Source organism: Natrix helvetica (genome assembly GCF_964273705.1).
Source record: "Natrix helvetica genome assembly, chromosome: 6".
In the NCBI taxonomy this organism is placed as follows: Eukaryota; Metazoa; Chordata; class Lepidosauria; order Squamata; family Natricidae; genus Natrix; species Natrix helvetica.
This window is the reverse complement of record NC_138553.1, coordinates 81,010,121-81,031,758: the sequence shown is the minus strand read 5'-3', so window position 1 is coordinate 81,031,758 and position 21,638 is coordinate 81,010,121. Positions and strand designations below refer to the sequence as shown.

General features: G+C 42.8%; 1 protein-coding gene across 1 annotated transcript in view; it reads right to left on the bottom strand.

Annotated features, from left to right (window-relative positions):
* Nucleotides 1–21,638, bottom strand: part of SLC2A13 (solute carrier family 2 member 13) — an 82,414-nt gene that overhangs the window by 52,500 nt on the left and 8,276 nt on the right. Inside the window, exons 2-3 of the mRNA XM_081957547.1 lie at nucleotides 12,833–12,992; nucleotides 11,477–11,685 (exon numbers count right to left, since the gene is read on the bottom strand). Coding sequence (XP_081813673.1) covers nucleotides 11,477–11,685; nucleotides 12,833–12,992 — 369 coding nt within the window. The remainder of the gene's footprint in view (nucleotides 1–11,476; nucleotides 11,686–12,832; nucleotides 12,993–21,638) is intronic.

The following is a 21,638-nucleotide window of genomic DNA, read 5'->3' as shown; positions in this document are numbered from 1 at the left end:
ATAGATTGGCAGGTCAACGATCCAAAAGGAATATGGCTGCCAGCCAACATGGCTCTCTTCATAAATTGGAACTTTGAAGCAATACTTTGCCTTGGACTCCGATTTAATTTGGGATGCTATTTGGAATCCTGTCGTAGATTGGACAACCATTTGACCCAGGTGGTTTAAGGTTGCTTGCCTGGAGCAGGGGGTTGGGCTAGAAGACCTCCCAGATCCCATCCAGTTCTATCCTTCTAATGCATTCCATTACATAAATAAAAAGCCGGCTTAGCGACTCGGGGAAGAGAACGGTAAGGGAGGGGTTCCCATATTCTTCTATTGTCCTCCTTTCTCCACGATTCAGAACTATCCAGCCGAAGAAAGTGAAGTACCAATCTTGACGGGGTTAGAGTAGGGGTGTCAAACTCAAGGCCCGGGAGACGGATTCCGGCCTTCGGGGTGCTTCGATCTGGCCCACGAGGCCCAGTGGGGGGTTCCGGACCCCGTCGCAACCGGTACCCTTTTACCAGATATTATTATAAAGATGGTATCTTTTCCAAATTAAAAAAAAAACCAAACCAGTCTATTAAAACACGCAGTTGGTTACCTTTTTGTTTGTTTGTTTGTTCTTCACAGCTTAGAATGCGGGCTGCGTTTTTAGGAGGCATAAAACGGGAAGCGTTTTTTTAAGTCCTTAAACAACCTCGCTTTTTAAACTTTGCAATTATGGTGAACGCCGTGATTTTAAGTTCATCGCTTTCTAAAAAGAAAAATATTTTTTTTAAAAAAGCAGCAAACTCCCCGGTGCCCTGGTGCGCAGATTGCCGTTCTTGTTGCTAAGATACGTTGGAAAGGGATTTGGTGGAAAAAAGGGTGGACCGTGATGAGCTCGGGAGCAAATTTTACTAGAGCTGTGAATAGCCTCCACTTTCGCCGCAGCTAAAAATCAAACCCTGTCAAAAATCCCAAAAACACGTTTCAAGAAAGTTATTAAATCGGTTTATCGATATACGTCTGGCCGTATTCTTATGGCTGTTAAAACGTGTAGCTGGAAAAAGGAACAACTCTTGGCCATAGCTACAAATCTGAGGAACAGAATAACAGAGTTGGAAGGGACCTTGGAGGTCTTCTAGTCCAACCCCCTGCCTAATCTCCCCTTAAAAACTTCCAGTGTTGGAGCATTCACAGCTGCTGCTAGCTCAAACATTTTCAAATCTATTACAGGAATCCTCGACAGGGTGGATAATTAAAAAATTGATGACTATTTTTTTTTAAAAAAATAGAATTTTGTTAAAATTTAAGTTGGAATTTTGATTTTTATCAAATTTATTTTAATAAAATGCTTTTGGAATAAAATCTATCTAAAGATAGTTTTCTGTTTAAGATGCATTAATAATTAGTTTATTTAGCATGAAATGGAACTTAGTTTATGTAGCATGAGGTGGTCTATTCTGCAATATTTACATTTTGGGTTAACTCCTTCAATGAAGCTTTGCAAGCTGAGATAATACGCGCTGCATTGATGCATTCAAACAATTCACAGCAGAGATGACAGTTGCCCTTTTAAAATTACAATTTAAATCGAGTTGATTTAAATCAAGCTTTTTTACTAGTGATTTAAATCGTGATTTAAATCACGTGACTTAAATCGTGTGATTTAAATCACGTGACTTAAATCGTGTGATTTAAATCACGTGATTTAAATCGACTTGGCTTAAATCAAATCCACCCTGGTCTTCAACTTACAACAGTTCATTTAGTGACCAAAGTTGCAACAGCTCTGAAAAAGATAACTTATTACCATTTTTTGCCCAATACTGCACTCATATTGCACTATACCCTAGAATTCAATATGGTTAGTGCTCTGGGATAGAAGCCGTTTTTCAGCCTATTTGTCCTTGTTTTTATTGTCCTGTACCGTCTGCCAGATGGTAATAGTTCAAAAAAAAAAAGGGGGTGCCCAGGATGAGATGGATCTTCAAGAATGTTTTGAACTTTCTTAAACTAGCGGGAACTATAAAGCACTTCCAAAGAGGGGAGAGGGCAACCCATGAGCCTCTGGGCAATGACGTTGACCTTCTGGAGTGTTGTCCTATCCACCACTGTGCAATTGGCAAACCAGACACAGGTCCAGTAAGTTAAAATACTCTCTATGGTGCAGGTCGCCAGCAGTTTTTCACTCAGTTGTTGTTTCCTGAGAAGTCTCAGGTCGTATAATCCAGGTGTCAACAATCCTAAATACTCAAAAGAGCCACAAAGGTCCTAACCAGAAGCCCCCCGTTCAATTCTGGAGCCAACCGGAAGTCCGGTTCCCCCACCATAGAGTCTCCTCCTAGTGCGGCATCCTTTTGGCTCAACCTGTCCTAACCAAAAACCCTATCAATTGTGGGGGGTCAACCGGCCACAGGGAGCCGCAGCAGAGGGATGAAAGAGCCACATGCGGCAGGTTGCCGACCTGTGATATAACCTCTGCTGGGTCCTTTTGACCAGTGCTGCAACGTGAGCGCCCCAGGTCAGCTCCTCTTTTAGGATACCGCCCAGAAACTTAAAACTGGCCACTTGCTTCTCTCGGTCTCCATGGATAAGCAAGGGCTGGAGGTCTAATCTATTCCTTCTACAGTCCACTATAAGCTCCTTGGTTTTATTGGTGTTAAGGACCAAGTTATTGTCTCCACACCACAAAAGCCACCGTTCCACTTCATCTCGATAGGCAGACTCATCCCCCCCCCACCCAGGAGATGAGTCCCACCACTGATGTATCATCTGCAAATTTAATAATGCTATTACTAATATGAGTGGGAATGCAGTCAGGCACATAAAGAGTACAGAGCTGTGATGGCAAACCTATGCCACACGGGCCAGAGATGGCACGCAGATACCTCTCTGTGGGAATGTGCGCAGTCGCCAGCTGCTCTTCTGTTTACCAGCATGCACATCCATTTTCCAGGCTGTGTCCGGCCTTTTTCCAGAATGTTTTTCGGGCAATTTTTCAGGCTGTTTTCCCGGTTGTTTTTAGGCTGTTTTGGGGGGACATTTTCAGGCAGTTTTGGCCCAAAATGGCTGGAAAACAGCCTCAAAATGGCCCGAAAAACAGCCAAAAAACAGGCATGCGCACCGGCCAGATGTTTTCAGGTTTCTGGCACTCTGGCGCACACGCACGCACATTCCGGTTTGGGCAAGGTGCCAAAAAGGTGCCAAAAAGGTTCACCAGGGACTCAACACGCAACCTTGTGGTGTACCAGTGATTAAATGCCAAAGGGATTAAAGTTTTATCGGTTAAGATCTGGCCTCCTAAAAGTCATTTCTTTCCCTTGAAAGAGTTCACTCCAGGCTTCTGATATCTATTTACGATATAATTCGTCCTTGGTTAATGACGGTAAAGGCTGGAATTGTGTTGCTAAATGACGTGTCCCTAAAGCTTAACGTCACGCGAATGCTGTCAGACTCCAAGAATTATTTCTTTTTTCTTAACAGATTTCCAATCTGAGCCTGCCCTTCCCATCGGCACAGGTTGAATCTCTTCAGAAAAATCGTCACAGGAGCTCTGCAACTAACAAGCAAGGCACCCTTTGCATATCCAACGTCCTTTAGATGCTGGAATTACTTACTCATCATCTGTTTACTCCAGATAGCTGAGCCACAGTTCAGTGTATAGGTATCCTGTTTCCCTGAAAATTAGACCTCCCTGGATAATAATCCCAATTGGACTTTTGAGCGCATGCGCTAAAATAAGCCCTCCGCCCGAAAATAAGCCCTCCCTGAAAACATTGCAGCACAGCAGCAGCCACGAGGTGACCACGCTCACCGCCTCCTGCACCTCAAAAATAATAAGACCTCCCCGAAAATAAGGCCAAGCGCTTATTTTGGGAGTCAAAAGAAAATAAGACCATGTCTTATTTTCGGGAAAACACGGGAGTTCTCAACTTATAAACCATTTGTTTAGTGACCAAAGTTACAATGGCACAGAAAAATAAGTGCGTTCTGACCCAGCTCCTCAAACACGACAAACCCTCTGTATTTAAATCAATGATTCCTTTATTAGGAATTTCTCTCTCAAGACAGGCTAACAAGTCTGTCCGGCAGGAAGATGAGTCGTTGTCAGCCACATCTATTCATCTCCACCCCCTGCCTTTTATCCCCAGAGCTTGGGTGGGGCTTTGCTAGCAGCAATGGCTCTTCCATCCCAAGGACCGGCCCATAGATTTCCACTGTTCTCCTCTCCTCTGCCTTCTGCGCATCTGCGTGTCAGGCACTGGACCCAGCTGTTCCTCCTCTTCCTCATCAGCCACCTCCAGACCTGGAGGTTATTGACTCTCCATCTGAGGGCTGACGGACAGCCCAGGCTCCGCCCCCTCTCTCTGCCAGCTCCATTCCCTCTTCTCCCTCGGAGCTCCCAGGTTGCCCTGATGCTGACCCTGACTCCCACGCCGCTTCCTCCTCCTCTGATTCGGCTGCTGGAGGGGCCAGCGGCCGATAGGCCACACCAAACCATTTTTCACACTTACGACCATTATAGCACCCCCATGCCCATGGGATTAAAATTTGTATGACTGGTCAACTGTCTCGTATTTGTGACTTGTAATTCAGCAGCTCACATAATTTATATGCTTTTTGCTGGAAAAAAGAATTTTTTAAAAAAAATATCTCATTTTAAAGTCTAGATCCAAATTCTACATTTTCATGAGAGAACTGACCCCAATGAAGCCCAAAATTTACACGCGCTAAGCAGGCTAGTTATTAAATGAGTTTTGCCCCATTTTACGACCTTCCTTGTCACATTTGCTGCGTGAATCACCGCAGTCGTTCAGTTAGCAACACGGTTGTTAAGTGAATCCGGCTTCCCCCATGGACTTTGCTCCTCAAAAGGTCGCGAAAGGGGATTGCGTGACCTCGGGACACCGCAACCGTCCCGAGTCCCTTGCCAAGCGTCTGAGTTTTGATCCCATGACCATGGAGGATGCTGCAATGGTCGTAAGTGTGAGAAATGGTCGTCCGTCAATTTTTTTAGTACCGCTATAACTTCAAACAGCCACTAAACAAACTGTTATAAGCAAGGGTTGACTTCTGGAGGTTTGCAGGAGTTCGAGAGAAATCCCTAGCCCTGCCCACCCCGCCCCTCCCAGGAGTCCCCACAAGGCCCCCAGGGGCCACGGAGACTTGGGGAGGGAGAAAAATGGGCCTACCGGAAGTTTGGGAAATCCAGAAGCCGGTTTCTTTCCAGCCTCCAGAAAGCCTCCGGAACCTGGGGAGGCCATTTTTGCCCTCCCAGAGACTCGAGGAAAGCCTCCGGAGCCTGGGAAGGGCAAAAACGCCTCCCCCGCCGTGGTGCAGGAGGCCGACTAGGCCACGCGCACCCAGCAACCGGGCAGAGAACACCTTGCTAAAATGTTTGAAGCCCACCCCTGTTTATAAGCCAAGGACCAACTGCATTAGATCAGGGTGGGCAGTCTGCTGCTTTCAAAACTTATGTTTTTAAAAAGCTTCTGCAAGCAATTCAGGGATACGAAAGCCACCTTCCTTCCTTTAGCAGATAGGAAAGAGGGAAGGCAGGAGAGGGAGGGAGGGAGGGAGGGAAGGAACGGAGGAGAAGACAGGACAAAGGGATTGTCAAAGGAAACAAATCTATTTTTGAGCCGTGAAAATTGCTCCAATCTCAGGAAAGCGTTTTGAAACAAAACACTCAGATGTTCAGAGAGACCAGCCTTGAACCCTACCGCAAAACACACTGGCTTTGTTCCAAGTTTCACACAAAACACAGGGACACACACTTAAAAACAGCACTCTGTGGACTCCCGTCTTGTGTTGCCTCATTATTCTATGCATTTTGGTTGGATCGGTTTTAAAAATGCTGCATATTTTTCAGAAGAACCAGTAAATCAGCAGGAGTCAGGGAGCAGCACAATACAAGAATAACCGAGATGGAAGGGAACTTGGAGGTCTTCTAGTCCAGTGTTTTTCAACCTTGGCAACTTGAAGATGTCTGGACTTCAACTCCCAGAATTCCCCAGCCAGCGAATGCTGGCTGGGGAATTCTGGGAGTTGAAGTCCAGACATCTTCAAGTTGCCAAGGTTGAAAAACACTGTTCTAGTCCAGTGGTTGGCAAGCCGCGGCTCGCGAGCCACACGCGGCTCTTTACACATTTTAATGTGGCTCTTCTGTGTGCCGGGCGCCGCTCCCCTCCCTCCTCTCGGGCACTTCAAAACAAGCGCCCCTTTCCCTTTTTTCTTTTCAACCCACAATGATTAGGGAGGATCCTGAAGTCAGGCGGGGACGAGAAGCGAGGAGGGAGAAAAAGAGACGGAGGCCAAGGAGCTTCCCCCCCGCCCCCTCCCAGCAAAAATCTAACCGGGGAGCCGGGCGGGCAGTAGCAAATTAGCCAATCACGCCGCGTGCGTGATCAGCTAATTTGCTACTGCCCGCCCGGCTCCCCGGTTAGATTTTTGCTGGGAGGGGGCGGGGGGGAAGCTCCTTGGCCTCCGTCTCTTTTTCTCCCTCCTCGCTTCTTGGGGCTCCACCAATGGGGGAGTTTTAAGAGGTAACAATTGGTTGTTTTAAGACTGGTGGACTTCAATTCTCAGAATTCTGGGAGTTGAAGTCCACCAGTCTTAAGAGCCAATTTTGCAGATCCCTGGGCTAATATGATTGATGCCCTTGGTGGACTTCAATTCTCAGAATTCTGGGAGTTGAAGTCCACAAGTCTTCAAGCTGTCAGGTTTGAAGACCCTGGGTTTTTTTTTCTAAAGGGTTGGGGGTGCGAGGGTCTTGCAATTTGACAGCTTTAAGACTTGCATGCTTCAATGCCAGAGTTTATTGAAACTAAAAACAGTGTACCATCCTATGTATTTTCGGTTTTAAAAATGTGGCTCTCAAAATAAATTTCAATCGTGGTTTTGGCGAGATTTGGCTCAGTTGAAAAAAAAGGTTGCCCACCACTGTTCTAGTGTAACCCCCTGCACATGCACGGCAAAGACACGAAGACCAGCTGGGCAGCCGGGGGTGCATATGCAGTGGAGCTGGAGTGGGGCGATGGCTGGCATGCGTGCAGAGGCCTTGTTGGCGTGCCACTTCGGGCATGTATGTCATAGGTTCGCCTCTTGGGCATGGGAAGGTGAGTGAGTGGGCGTGGCCAACTCGATGTCACTCACATCGAGGGGCACCTCGCCAGCTTCTACTCACCCCTCCCAGCCACTCCTCGCCCGCCTGGGCTCCTTAGGGCCCCAAGAGGAAGCAGTTGTTGGAGCTAAGCAGCCACCAGGAGAAAACGTTGGCAAAAAAAGCTCAGTTCAAATTGGATCTGGCCGAGAAGGAGGCTCAGCAGAAGCACCTCACTGAGGACTAGGAGCATAGGCTTTCCAAGCAGAGGGAAGACCTGCGGGAGTGCAAGGCCAGGTACCGGCGCCTGGAGGCTCAGCGGGCTGAGATGGTCAGCCAGTTCAGGCCCACTGGAACGAGGCCCTCCGGTTCTTCGCCACCAGTGGCGCTTCCCTCCAACCTTCACCCAAAGCCCCTCACCAGGAGACCAAAGCAGACCCCAAGTTGGAATTTCTGCCCCCCTCCGACCGGCACAAAAAGACCCCAAAGGGGGAGACTCTCTGCAATAACACAAACATTTTGCACATATCCGGCCCAGGGGCCATAATTTGAGGACCCCTGATTTCGTGCAATATAAAAATGCAAATAATTTTTCTGCAGACCACCAAAATTTTCTCATGGACCGCCAGTTGGTCACTGGTGGTCCAGCTCTTCTTAAAAAACCTCCTGTGTTCTAGAACCCAAAATTTCTGGAGGAAAGTCATTAATTGTTCTCACTGTCAGGAAATTTCTCCTTAGTTCCTTAGTCACAAATGCAACATTTGATGATTTGATTTCCGAAGCTCTTATGTTAACTCAACAGAACGATACTGTGTTTTGCATAAAAACCAGCAAATTCTGATAATTCCTGCTGCATTCACAAGTCAATCCAAGACATCATTTGATAAAGCTTCAGTTTCCAACTCCTAAACCTTCATGGTTTGATATATAAAGTATAGAATGTAGAACAACAGAGTTGGAAGGGACCCTGGAGGTCTTCTAGTCCAACCCCCTGCTTAGGCAGGAAACCCTATGCCATTTCAAACAATTGGCTGTCCAGTCTCTACTTAAAAACCTCCTGTGATGCATCCACAATTTTTGAAGGCAAGTTAATGAATTGCTCTCCCTTGTCAGGAAATTTATCTACGATATAATTATGTGTTTTAAAATTTGCCAGCGTTATATTGCCATATTTTAGCTCATTACCAAATTTCTTCATCTAACGAAAGTTCAAAATGTCTGCTTATGGTACATTACAAATTAGGCCTTTTTTTTAAACCTTTGAAGCAGAGATATGCCTGGGGGCTGGGGGGGGGGGAGAAATAGTCATTTTTGCTATTTTAATTAGCTGTCCTCTTTCTACTTAGGTATCAATATTTTCTTCCTCCTTTTCCTTTTGCAAACGTTACGCATGTTAAGGCCCGTGGGGAAAACAGAATCCTGTTGTCATAGCAACGAAAGATAAATAAGAGGAAGCCATGGCCCTTTCGAAACAAAATGTGAATAAATACTATTCTACACAGGAATCTGTGTCATGATGTATTATTGTTGCCAATTGAATTTGCTTTGCTAACACATTAAAGTCCTTATTTGCCCCGGTGAAAAAAGTGCGAATATATGAACTCAAAAGATTATATATATATCAAGATTAGATAGATAGATAGATAGATAGATAGATAGATAGATAGATAGATAGATAGATGATAGATAGATAGATATAGATAGATATTTGTGTTGTATTTGTGCTGATAAATAAATAAAGGGAGACTAGTATAGATCTATTTCAAGCTATTTAGCTCTCATCAGCTAGCCATACCCTTACTGGGATTTGAACCTGGGCTGTATTGCATATTAGGCAGGAGTCTTAGCCACTAAGCCACAGTCTATAGTAGTCTCCCTTTATTTATTTATCAGCACAAATACAACACAAATATAAAAAAAGGCAACATTAAAAATAAAAATATGGTTTTCTGCCTGGATGGTTTTCTGTAATGAGCCGAAGGACAGAAAGGGGGAGTAGTGAGCTCCCTCCCATATTTGGGCATACCAGGGGTTGTAACACAAATACATTATATATATAGATACATTATATATATAGTCTTGTAACACAAATACATTATATATATAGTCTCCCTTTATTTATTTATCAGTACAATTACAACACACACACACACACACACATATATATATATATATATATATATATGTGTGTGTGTGTGTGTGTGTGTGTGTGTATGTACACACACACACACACACACATACCATACATACATACATACATACATATATATATATATTTCCCAAAAGGAAAACTGGCTTGGCTTTCCTTTTCCTTGAAGACGTTTCATTTCTGATCCAAGAAGCTTCTTCAGTTCTGACTTCTGACAAAACTGAAGAAGCTTCTTGGGTCAGAAGGGAAACGTCTTCAAGGAGAAGCAAAGGAAAGCCAGTTAACCTTTTGAAAAACACATCCTGGATGATTGAGAATCTCCGCAGACATATATGAACATGACCCAATTATTCACGAATAACTGATCTCCAAAAACGGCCTCTAATTGAGAAGCTACATCTTTGTGACAGAAGTTTTTCCAAGGCGAATTGCAAAGAGGCAAATGCTATCACACAGATTTATGTCGCTGGTAATTTAATGTTTCCCGGGTAGACATAAATTGCAAGCAAAAGCAGACAGAGCTTGAGAATTTTGAATTCCTAAAGAATACTCTGTTGCTACTCAGACCTTATTCCTCATCTGTGTACTGTCAAGTCTGCAGCTGTTGTAAGATTTATGCACTTCTTAAGCTGTCTTATATACCTGGCGTAATAGAGGAAAAAAACTCTGCAAGCAAGAACAATGTTTGATTATTATAGGTGAACGTGGATGCTAAAAACTGAAGTATAATTTGCAAGAATATGGAAATACAGTGAATCCATATATATGTGTATGTGTGTATATATACATATATACATACATACATGCATACATACGTACATATGTATGTGTGTGTGTGTGTGTGTTCCAGCATAACTCTGGAACGCCTCGTGCAATTTCAACCAATCTTGGTACACAGATGACTTACTCTCTAGAAACAAATACTGTGAGGGTAAGACCCCCCTCAAAATGTGTGTTCTGTTTGGTGGGTGTGCAATGAGGCAAAAAAATATTGGGAAATGATCCAATCATGGTTAGAACAAATGGTGGGAGAACAAATTATGTTTAAACCAGAAACTTTTCTCCTAGGCATAATACCGGAGGGGTTTAAGAAAGATACACTTTATCTAATTAAACATATACTAACTGCAGCGCGCATAACCTATGCACAGTATTGGAAAAATGACTAATGAATGACTAAGAATCCGCAACTTCTGAAGGCCAGCTGTTCCATTAGTGATTGCTCTCACCATTAGGAAGTTTCTCCTTAATTCCAAGCTGCTTCTCTCCTTGGTTAGTGTCTACCCATTGCTTCTTGTCCTGCCCTCAGATGCTTTGGAGAATAGTTTGACCCGCTCTTCTTTGTGGCAGCTGCTCAACTATTGGAACACTGCTATCATGTCTCCCCTAGCCCTTCTGTTCATTAAACTAGACATAATCTACTTCCCACAATAGTTCTTTATGTGTTTTAACTTAAATTAATATAATTACTTTAATTGCTGTAAAAGAATGAGAGGAAATATCATGGCGTATAGGGGACGCGGTGGCTCAGTGGCTAAGACGCTAAGCTTGTCGATCAGAAAGGTCCGTAGTTTGGCGGTTCGAATCCCTAGCGCCGTGTAACGGAGTGAGCTCCTGTGACTTGTCCCAGCTTCTGCCAATCTAGCAGTTCGAAAGCAGGTAAAAATGCAAGTAGAAAAATAGGAACCAGCTTTGGTGGGAAGGTAACAGTGTTCCATGCGCTTTCGGCATTTAGTCAAGCCGGTCACATGACCACGGAGACATCTTTGGACAGCACTGTCTCTTCGGCTTTGAAACGGAGATGAGCACCGCCCCCTAGAGTTGGGAACGACTTGCACATATGTGTGAGGGGAACATTTATCTTTACTATACTGTACAAACCAAGAACAGTATTTAACGGTGGTCAAGGAATAAAATCAGACTGATCCAACAATAACTTCAAATAAAACAAGTCAGGATGAGCGGGATAATTTGCAAAAAATAGGGATCATAATTTATATGTTATTTATTAATCAAATTTATGCAGCCGCCCAATTCTTGCATGGGTCAGTCCAAGCGGCATACTACATTTAAACATTTGTGATCTGGATGACTGAGAATCTCCACAGACATTGAAAAAAAAAAACCTTTTGTAAGGCATGTTAAGCAGGTGCCATTCCACTTAAATGCACGCTAAAGCAACTTATTAAAATTCTGATGTACAAGTCACGTCCTGCGACAAACTATATGCGAAGGACAAAAAAAATTCAGCCTACCTGTCCCAATTTCCTTTTCTTCCTCGTCAATGTTATTCTTGATGCTGTCGTATTCGTCGTCTATTGTTTGATTTCCCCGCATCCGTGAGAGAATTCGTCGAGCTTTTTGAGTCTGTCCTTTCTGAATAAGCCAGCGGGGACTTTCGGGAAGAAAAAGGAAACCAACGAATTGTATGACAGCTGGAACTGCGGAGAGACCCAGCATATACCTACGGGGAGAGAGAGAAAATTACAGATGTTTTTTTTTCATATCGGCTTATTAACATTCTCTTCCTAGAACAGGGGTGTCAAACACAAGACTTGTGGGCTGAATCCAGCCCACAATGTGGTCGGATCCTGCTTGCGGATCAGTCCCAGTCTACCCAGTGCAAAGAAGAAACATGCCAGCAGTTTGGGGAGTGGCATCAAGCTGGCCACGCCCGCCCAGTCAGCCACACGCAACCGGTCGCCCTCCCCCTCCCGAGGTCAACCACAGCCCTGATGTGGCCCGCAATGAAATTGAGTTTGACACCCCTGTCCTAGAAGAACAGCGAGAGTTTACAGTTTTGGATATTTTTTCAAGGGAATCCCTATGGGTAGTTCTCGACTTGCGACCACAACTGAGCCCAAAACCTCTGTGGTTAAGCGAGACGCTTGTTAAGTGAATTTTGCACCATTTTACGACATATAGGTGCTGTAAACTGTTCTGACCTAAGCTTCCCAAGAGCAGGAAGCGAACTCCTTGTCCCCACAAAACCCCCTTTTGTTAATTTATTGTGAATTCTGCTCATTCACCTCCAGCAAAGTCTTTCGAGGGAGGATTTACAGTCACAGACCTTCTCTGGCTTGGAGAGCTGCCAGGCCGATCTCTCCAAAACTTGGCAAGGAGTCTCGGAGAGCCACGAACCAATTAAACGAACTAATGGTCTCCTGCAAACTCCACTCCCCTTTCGCTCCTCTTTTATTTCCTCTGGGAGGGGCCATTCATCGTCCACCTGTGGCCTCACTCCCAAGTCGACCTCTGTTCTTTAGCTCCTTCCCTTCGTCTGGCAACTCTGTGCATGCGCACACTGGGAACAGGCTCCAGCTGTTCTTCTGCCTCACTGATGTCTGACTCTGAAGGCAGCTGATAACTGGCATACGGCTCTGGCCCCCTCTCTGCCTCCGTCACAGAGCCCTCACCCAAGCCTTCCCCAACTCCAGGACTGGCCCAGGTCCCTCCCCAAACTCCTCACTGTCCGAATCTGCTACTAGCTCCGTTGGCAGGCCACAACATAAAACAAAATTTATTTTGGGAGTGTGACTTGGCTCTATCGACAATGAAAAAAAGGGTTGTAATTTCATTTTAAAATTCAAAAAAAAAAAATTCATACCAACCTCCATCCTCCCTTGGGAAGGTAGCTGAAGGCGCCGTCTATGACACTGGCAAAGAACTGCCCACCTGTGATGAAAAGTGTATTGATGGTCACTAAACGGCCTCTCAGGTGAGGTGGGGCCACTTCTGCAATGTAGACAGGGACCGTCATCGAAGCAATGCCTGCAAGAGATAAACCGTGATCGTTCAAATCATGATCAATTGTTTAATCCATAAAAACTGAAATTAAACTTAAAATTCAAAATTTTAAATCACAGGAACGCAAAATAACCTAAGAACCTTGGCATGATCGCAGGAAGTTGGGAAGGCATGTTGAAACAATAACACAAGCAGTCCTCGACTTACGACAGTTCATTTAGTGACCGTTTGAAGTTGCAACGGCACTGGAAAATGTGACTTATGACTGTTTTTCACAGTTACGACCTTTGCAACATCCCCAGCATCATGGGATCAGAATCAGCTTGGCAACTGGGTTCATATTTATGACCGTTGCTATGTCCCAAGATCATGTGATCCCCTTTTGCGACCGTCTGACGAGCAAAGTCAACGGGGAAGTCAGATTCACTTAACAACCTTGTTACTAACATCAACTGCAGTGATTCACTGAACAACGGTGGCAAGGAAAGGACGTAAAATGGGGCAAAACTCACTCAACGGACGTCTCGCTTCACAACAGAAATGTTGGGCTCGATTGCGGTCGTTAAGTCGAGGACTACCTGCACTTCAGAAAAGCATTAAAATTCCCTGCCTGTTCATTTCAACCTGACGAGCACAGCTCTAAATATTCATTTCTTGCCAGAGACGGCAAAACATTTCATGTTTTGAATCGTATACAATTTTAATCTCCTTTCGATGATGAAAAACCCATGTTGAGTATGCTAAGCTGCTGGAGAAGAAGAAAGAAAGAAAAACAGGGAACTCTTAGTTCCTCACTCAATGGACAAAATTAAAAATGTTTGTGACTGACACCTGTCCAAGCACCATCAAGTATTGAGCTAGTTAGGCGACATTAAGTACACAGGATGCATCCTATCACCACAATATGTAGATAACTGTCAGTGTTATAATATTTATAACAGAGCCAAGTTTGGTCTAGTGGTCAAGGCACCAGGCTAGGAAGCAGGAGACTCTGAGTTCGAGTCCTGCCTTAGCCATCAAAGCCAGCTGGGTGACTCTGAGCCAATCACAGGAGACAAGAGAGTTTTAATCCCGCCTAAGGCATGAAAGCCAGTTGGACGACTCTGAGCCAATCACTAAGAGACGGAGAGCTCTAATCCCGCCTTAGACATGAAAGCCAGTTGGACGACTCTGAACCAATCACCAGGAGACGGATAATTATAATCCCGTTTTAGGCATGAAAACCAGTTGGATGACTCTGAGCCAATCACGGAGAGTTCTAATCTCGCTTTAGGCATGAAAGATAGCTGGGTGATTCTGGACCAGTCGTTCTCCCTCAGCCCAACCCACCTCACAGGGTTGTTGTTGTAGGAAAATCAGGAAGAGGAAGGAGCATTTAGTATGTTAGCTTCCTTAATAATAAAGTCAGGATATTGTGCCCAGTTGCTATGTGTTTTTATTTTTGGTTTGCTTTTTGCATTTTTATTTGCTTTACTAGCTGATAATCCGGCGTTGCTTGGGTATTTATTTATAGGGGGAAAATGTCCGGACCAAACGCAATTTCTAATGTTGGATTTTCCCTCTTACCAGAGGAAGCCCCCCCTTGTGGAGTACTGTGAAGCCGTTACCATGGCAACTCCACTGTGCTGTACAGTAGAAGCCATTTTACGGCAGTACAGTAGAAGCCATTTGAAGGCACAACAAGCTGTATCCTAACAGAACACACACCCCGGGGGGTGTTAGGGGTGTCTTACTCCCACAGTATTTGTTTCCAGAGAGAAAGTCAACTGTGTACCAAGTTTGGTTGAAATTGCTGTTTCAGAGTTATGCTGGAACACATACACACACACACACACAGAGCAATAGATAGATAGATAGATAGATAGATAGATAGATAGATAGATAGATAGATAGATAGATAGATAGATAGATATAGATAGATGATAGATAGATAGATAGATGATAGATGGATGGATGGATGGATGATAGAATGCTAAAGACACTGAAAGAAGGGCAACTGTTTAAAGTAAGTAAATAAATAAACTTGAATTAGAACAAGTGATATTTTCATGAAACTCTAACCTTACAGCCCTTTCAAAACTGTCAGATTTAATGATATTAAAACCAAATTTTACCTTAGCTAAGATGTCCATAAAATGAAAACAAACACTAGTAATTCAAGAGCTCAAAACCCTAATTTTAACAGTAGCCAAATCTTAGATATAAGTAAACAGTTTCCAGGTTAAACTGAAATGAACATTGGGACATTGTTTTTCAAAAGGAGATTTCCCTGTCTGTGTTCATATTTTTACCGCTACGCTGCCAACCCTAAAATATTTTATTGGTATAAATCTGCAGATGATAGATAGATAGATAGATAGATAGATAGATAGATAGATAGATAGATAGATAGATAGATAAGATAGATGATTGCTAGCTAGCTAGCTAGATGATAGATGTTAGATAGATAGATGATAGATAGATAGATAGATAGATAGATAGATAGATAGATAGATAGATAGATAGATAGATAGATAGGATAGATAAGATAGATGATAGATAGCTAGATAGATAGATGATAGATAGATGTTAGATAGATAGATGATAGATGATAGATAGATAGATAGATAGATAGATAGGATAGATAAGATAGATGATAGATAGCTAGATAGATAGAGCTTATCGCACTAGGTAAGTCATAAGTGTGAAAATAAACTTTAATCCTTACAAAATCAGTGCTTGTCCCTATCATTGGGGAAGATCTAAGAACTAGCAATCAAAACAACAGTGTTTATAGTTTATTTGCAATTTTAATGACGATGGGGGGGACGGGAAACAGCTGTATTATCTGCCCTAGCAGCAACCTTTGGACAAATACAAACCCACACACACACAAATGTACACACATATAAACATAACTGCGTTCAGGAGGACGGTAGACGTACTATTCGTTGCCATGGCAACCAAGACCGGTAATGCAACTTTACAATTTAGCTCGTCGAACGACACGTGTCACTTTGTACTCGGCTGCCGAGCGGATTTGCTTTGACAAAAATATGTTATATATTCCACAACATCATGAATCAGAGATAAGCTATAGACATAAACCACAAATAAGCACGTCTTATCTGAGAACATCCTTTTTTGGGAGGGGGGGGGGAAATAGCACGTAAGGATAGAAAAGTACCTTTCCTTTTGCACCCTGAATCTTTGCACATAAAATAAATTTGGGGAGATTTAGTATGCTGAGAAGAATCTATATTTGAAAAGGAATGAATTATAAACAAACGTTTTCCGGCTGTTTTTCAGTCAAAGTAAAAAAAAAAAAAAAACCCAACAACAACCCGCAACCCACCCTATATTGTTAAAATTATTTCCACCTATAACGTAATTGCATTTTCAAACATGGTTAAGCCAGCAGCAAAAATTACCAGCCATTAAGATTCCGGATGTACTCCAGCATCAAAATTTGTATAATTCTCTTCCTGCTCTAAAATATTGAATTTCCGTGAGTATATTCAACTAAGGTGAATGTAATATAATGTTTTGAAGCTAACGTATCAATAAGTGGATTACAATCACTTGTTTTCAGAAACATTGTTCTCAAATTAAATCTCTCAATTCAAACTATACTTTTTTAAAAAAAAAGTAAGCCAAAAATGTGACTCTCGATTTATTTGCCTGAGTTACAGGATGATATCAATCGTTGAGGAGTTACAAAAATTAGCATTTATTTTTTCTTGAGTAGAGGTAGACAACCCCCAGCTCTACTAGCTGGGGAATTCTGGGAGTTGAAGTCCACAGATCCTAAAGTTGCCAGGGTAAGACTCCCTTGCTTTAAAGCAGGGGTGTCAAACGCAAGGCCCGCAGGCCGTATCCAGCCTGCGATCTGGTTGAATCCAGCCCATGGGCCCGTCCCATAAAATGTAAGGGGCATGGCTTCAGCCTGGTGTACCCAATGCGAAGAGGAAACATGCCAGCAGTTTGGGTAGTGTGGCAAGCTGGCCATGCCCACCCAGTTGGCACGCCCAGCTTTAAAGTAAATATTTGTGTTATACCCTAAATCTATCTATATCTATATATATGCGTGTTTGTCTGTCTGTCTGCCTGTCTCTCTCTCTCTGTGTCCATGTGTGAGTTCCAGCATAACTCTGGAACGCCTTGAGCAATTTCAACCAAACTTGGTCGACAGATGACTTACCCCCTGGGAAAAAATACTGTGCCCACCGATTGTGATCACGTGACGTAGCAATGGTCATAAGTGTGAGTCAGTGGCCAAGCGTCTGAATTTTGATTATGTGATCGTGGGGATGCTACAAAGTTCGTAAGCGTGAAAAACGGTCGTAGGTCACTTCTTTCTTCGGTGCGCTTTGCCCTTAAGATTTTAGAAAAACTTTATTGTCCCTTTGAATGTCCACGAATGGGCATCCATTAAAATGAAGTTTCATTGCATACAGATCTCAAAGGGTCTCCACCTCCAATATACACCACATCATCATCATCATCATCATCATCATCATCATCATCATCATCATCATCATCATAATAATAATAAATAAAAAAAAACATGACAAAATAAATAAATAAATTCAAAATTACGCACATACCCAAACACAACAAACCCTCTGAAATGAATTCAAAAATTCCTTTATTAGAAGTGCCGGCAGCTGCGGCAAATAGTTTCTCTCTCACCGCAAGCTATCAAGTCTGTCCAGCAGGGAGATGAATAGTTGTCTGTCACATCTATTCATTTCCGCCCTCTGCCTTTGATCCCCAGAACTAGGGTGGGGCTTCGTTAGCAGGGGAGCTCTTCCTTCCCAAGGACCGGCCCATAGATTTCCACTGCTCTCCTCTCCGCTGCCTTCTGCGCATCCGTGCGTCAGGCACTGGGCTCAGCTGTTCCTCCTCTTCCTCATCAGCCACCTCCAGATCTGGCGGCTGTTGACTCTCCATCTGAATGCTGATGGACGGCCGAGGCTCCACCTCTCTCTCTCTCTCTCTCTCTGCTAGCTCCATTCCCTCTTCCCCCTTGGAGCTCTCAGGTTGCCTTGATGCTGACCCTAACTCTCACGCCTCATCTGATTCGGCTGTTGGAGGAGCCGGCAGCCGACAGCCATAACAATACCCAGTAACCACAGATTGGTCTTGCCAGAATGAATTTCTTACAAAGCGGGATTTAAGAGGCAACGGTGACATTAGACTGTAATCATTTTTGCCGAGAGCTAATAATTTGTGGTAAGATAATTAAGGCATCTTTTCCACCGCTTACAGGTCGAGTTGTAATGCTTTAGGTGTATTCAGAAATGGACTATATAAAAATGTACTCAGAAATTAGTCAGGCGGCCTGGGGTGAGAGCAATTCATTTGCGCAGGAGTGAACGGTTTTTTCCTGGATCTGGCTGCAAGAGACCAAGATTATATAAACTACAATCCGGTGGCAGGAGATTGCTTTAAAGTCCCTACAATAGATAAGTAAATTATGGACTATTTGCAAATAACCAACCTTACTTGCGCACAGTTCTGTCTATCTATCAATGGATGTCAATCCATTCAGAATCTGGAGTATAAGATTGACATCAATTTATGCACACCTTCAATCTGAAATGGTTTGTCTTTGGCCTGGCGAAGCCTGATAACGTTTTATTTGCAAGTGAAATATTCCTTCCTTTCTTTCTGCCTCTTTTTTTTTAAATCCACTGTATAGACGAGTAAGCTTCATGAATTTAATTGGAGGGCTATTCTGCTAGACAATAGATAGGTAACGTTTATATACTTGTTTTATTATGCAGTATATCAATCTCCCTTTGGGGGGAAGGATACTTATAAGTACAATTAAGTATCATTATTACGGAAGAAATAAATTCAGCATTACCACCATCTCTAATTCATATTGATTATGCCAGTTTCATAAATTTGACTATATGGCAGTCCTGGTTTTTTTCTGGAGCATTTAAGTCTCTTTTAATTCAGCTAAATTCAAACTAAATCTTAACCAGAACATTAGGGAGAAAAATAAAGAACTATTAGTTTACTAATCTGCCATCTCTCTCAAAAACAAACAAAAAATGTGTGATTTTGCTTACTGCTTTTTAGTGTTATTTTAATTTGAACTTAAAACAGTACAGTTGATCTGTATATTTATGATGTTTAAGTTGTTAGCTCCTTAGTGCCCTCTGATGGATGACAATAAATAAGACTATTTAATGCTCAACTTTTAAAAAATTAATTAGTATGGTTCTTTTTTTTCTACTGGCAAAAAAAATATTATTTTTTTCCATAAGGAAATACCAGTCTTTCAGAATCTAAAAGATTTAAGAAAAATGTTAATGTTTTATATTATTTCTGTACTTATATTCTGAGTTCTACTGAATAACGTAAATTACCTTTGGGTAGCAGGAATCTAGGCAATTCCCACTCCCAGAACAGACCCTTCCTATTAATACAGGTAGTCCTCAACTTACGACGACAATTGAGCCCAAAATACAGGTGAAACTCGAAAAACTTAAAAGGTGAAACTAATATATGAGATAAGACTCATTACATGCAAAGCAAGATAGTTCTAACCGTGATTTGTCATAATTGTGATGATTATGGCTTACAGCTCATGAAAACCCCAAATCCACCATCTCAGAAAATTAGAATATTACATGCAATCAATAAAACAAGGATTGTTCATAGAACAATATCGGACCTCTGAAAAGTATAAGCATATAAGCAAAAGTATAAGCTCTGAAAAGAGGTCCAAAGTCCTCTTTTCTGATGAGAGCAACTTTTGCCAAAAGCACCACAAACTGGTTCAATGACCGTGGGATGACTGTGCTTGATTGGCCTCTCCATTCTTCCTCCATACTCTGGGTCCTTGGTTTCCAAATGAGATGCAAAAGATGCTCTCATCAGAAAAGAGGATTTTGGACCACTGAGCAACGTGACTTTGGACCACTGTGCTTCATTAAGACCAGGGTCAACGCAGCCGTCTACCAGGAGATTTTGGAGCACTTCATGCTTCCTTCCGCAGACGAGCTTTATGGGGATGCTGACTTCATTTTCCAGCAGGCCCACACTGCCAAAAGCACCAAAACCTGGTTCAATGACCGTGGGATTACTGTGCTTGATTGGCCAGCAAACTCACCTGACCTGAACCCCATAGAGAATTTAGGGGGGGGGAGGGTTACCAAGGTAATAACTGGTTAATATTTGACTGGGCAGCCACTATGAAATTCCAGAGCCATAAACCAGATTTGGAGATTTAAAAAGGAGAAAAAGAGGCAGCGGAAAGATAACCGACATCCCCAGGTATTTCCAGAGGCGTAAAGCTCAACATTTTTATCCATTTCCTCATGGCTTAAAGTTGTTCATATGTATGTATGAGGAGAGAGAGAGAGGAGAGAATGAAAGGAGAGAGAGAGAGAGAGAGAGAGAGAGAGAGAGAATGAAAGGAGAGAAGAGAGAGAAAAGAGAGAGGAGAGGGGGAGAGAGAATGAGAGGACAGAGAATGAGGGGAGGGGGGGAAGGAGAGAGAAAGAGACAGAGAGAAACAGAGAAAGACAGACAGGCAGAGACAGAGATGCTGTGGCCTAGAGGTGGAGTTCTCGCCTCACAATCAGAAGGCTATGAGTTCAATCATAGGTAGAGGCAGATATTTCTCTCTCTGGGAAGAAATATCTTGAGTATGTATCTGCTAAACAAAGCTCTGCATTGGTGACAGGAAGGGCATCCAGCCAGTAAACACTGCTAGCTCTATTGTTGCCCAGACTCCACCCTGCAAGGGATTATGGGGTCATTAAATTAGATATATAGATGAGAGAGAGATGATAGATGATAGATAGATAGATAGATAGATAGATAGATAGATAGATAGAAAGAAAGAAAGAAAGAAATTGGCAACTCAGTGCCATGCAAACACGCTGCCAGCTGTTAACTTGCAGAGCTTTAGCAAACAGTGAGCTAATACCACAATGTTTCTATTTCATAGCAGAGAATAAAGTGCCATTGTAGAGACTTTTCTGCAATCGATTATTTTTAATTCAACCAAGCAGCCAGGATACATCTTAAGAACCAAAACCAGCAACTGCTTGGTTCTGTCACTCCCATCCTGAAAAATAGTCGAAGAGCCATTATATTTTTCCTTCTGCATAACTATAGTTGACACTAGTTTTTGTTTCATGGCTGTTAGCTTTGCCTAAAGATTAACGTGAGATCTCTTCCAAATTAACTTCTCGCTGCCTGGCTTAATCCTAGGGCAAAGCTTTGGTTTCCCCAAAATCGGAATTCTCTGTATTTTATTTTATTTTGCTTTAAGGTTCCTGTGACTCATTGGTCTCAAAGATGTAAATGGTCTCCCGCTACGTCAAGAAAGGTGAAAAACCTGGCAAAACGAAGCTGACTGAATCCAAATCCTTGTTTTTCATTTTACGTAAAGTTACTCGCCCTTCCAATTTTGGTAGCTGGCTAATTTGCAAGACAGCCATGTCATTTTAATTCCGCATTATATATTGATTTTTTAAAAAAACACTTTGCTTCCCATCATGGTTTCTGGCCTTGGATATCACTCCCTCCCCTTTCTGCATTGGCTGTTTTCCCTGCCCGCCACCCGTCAAATTCTCCATTTTAAAGTATTTTGACATCGCAATTAACAACTCGATGAGTAATGTTGGGTTCGTGCCCATGTGGTTTTCCCCAAAGATCAATAAC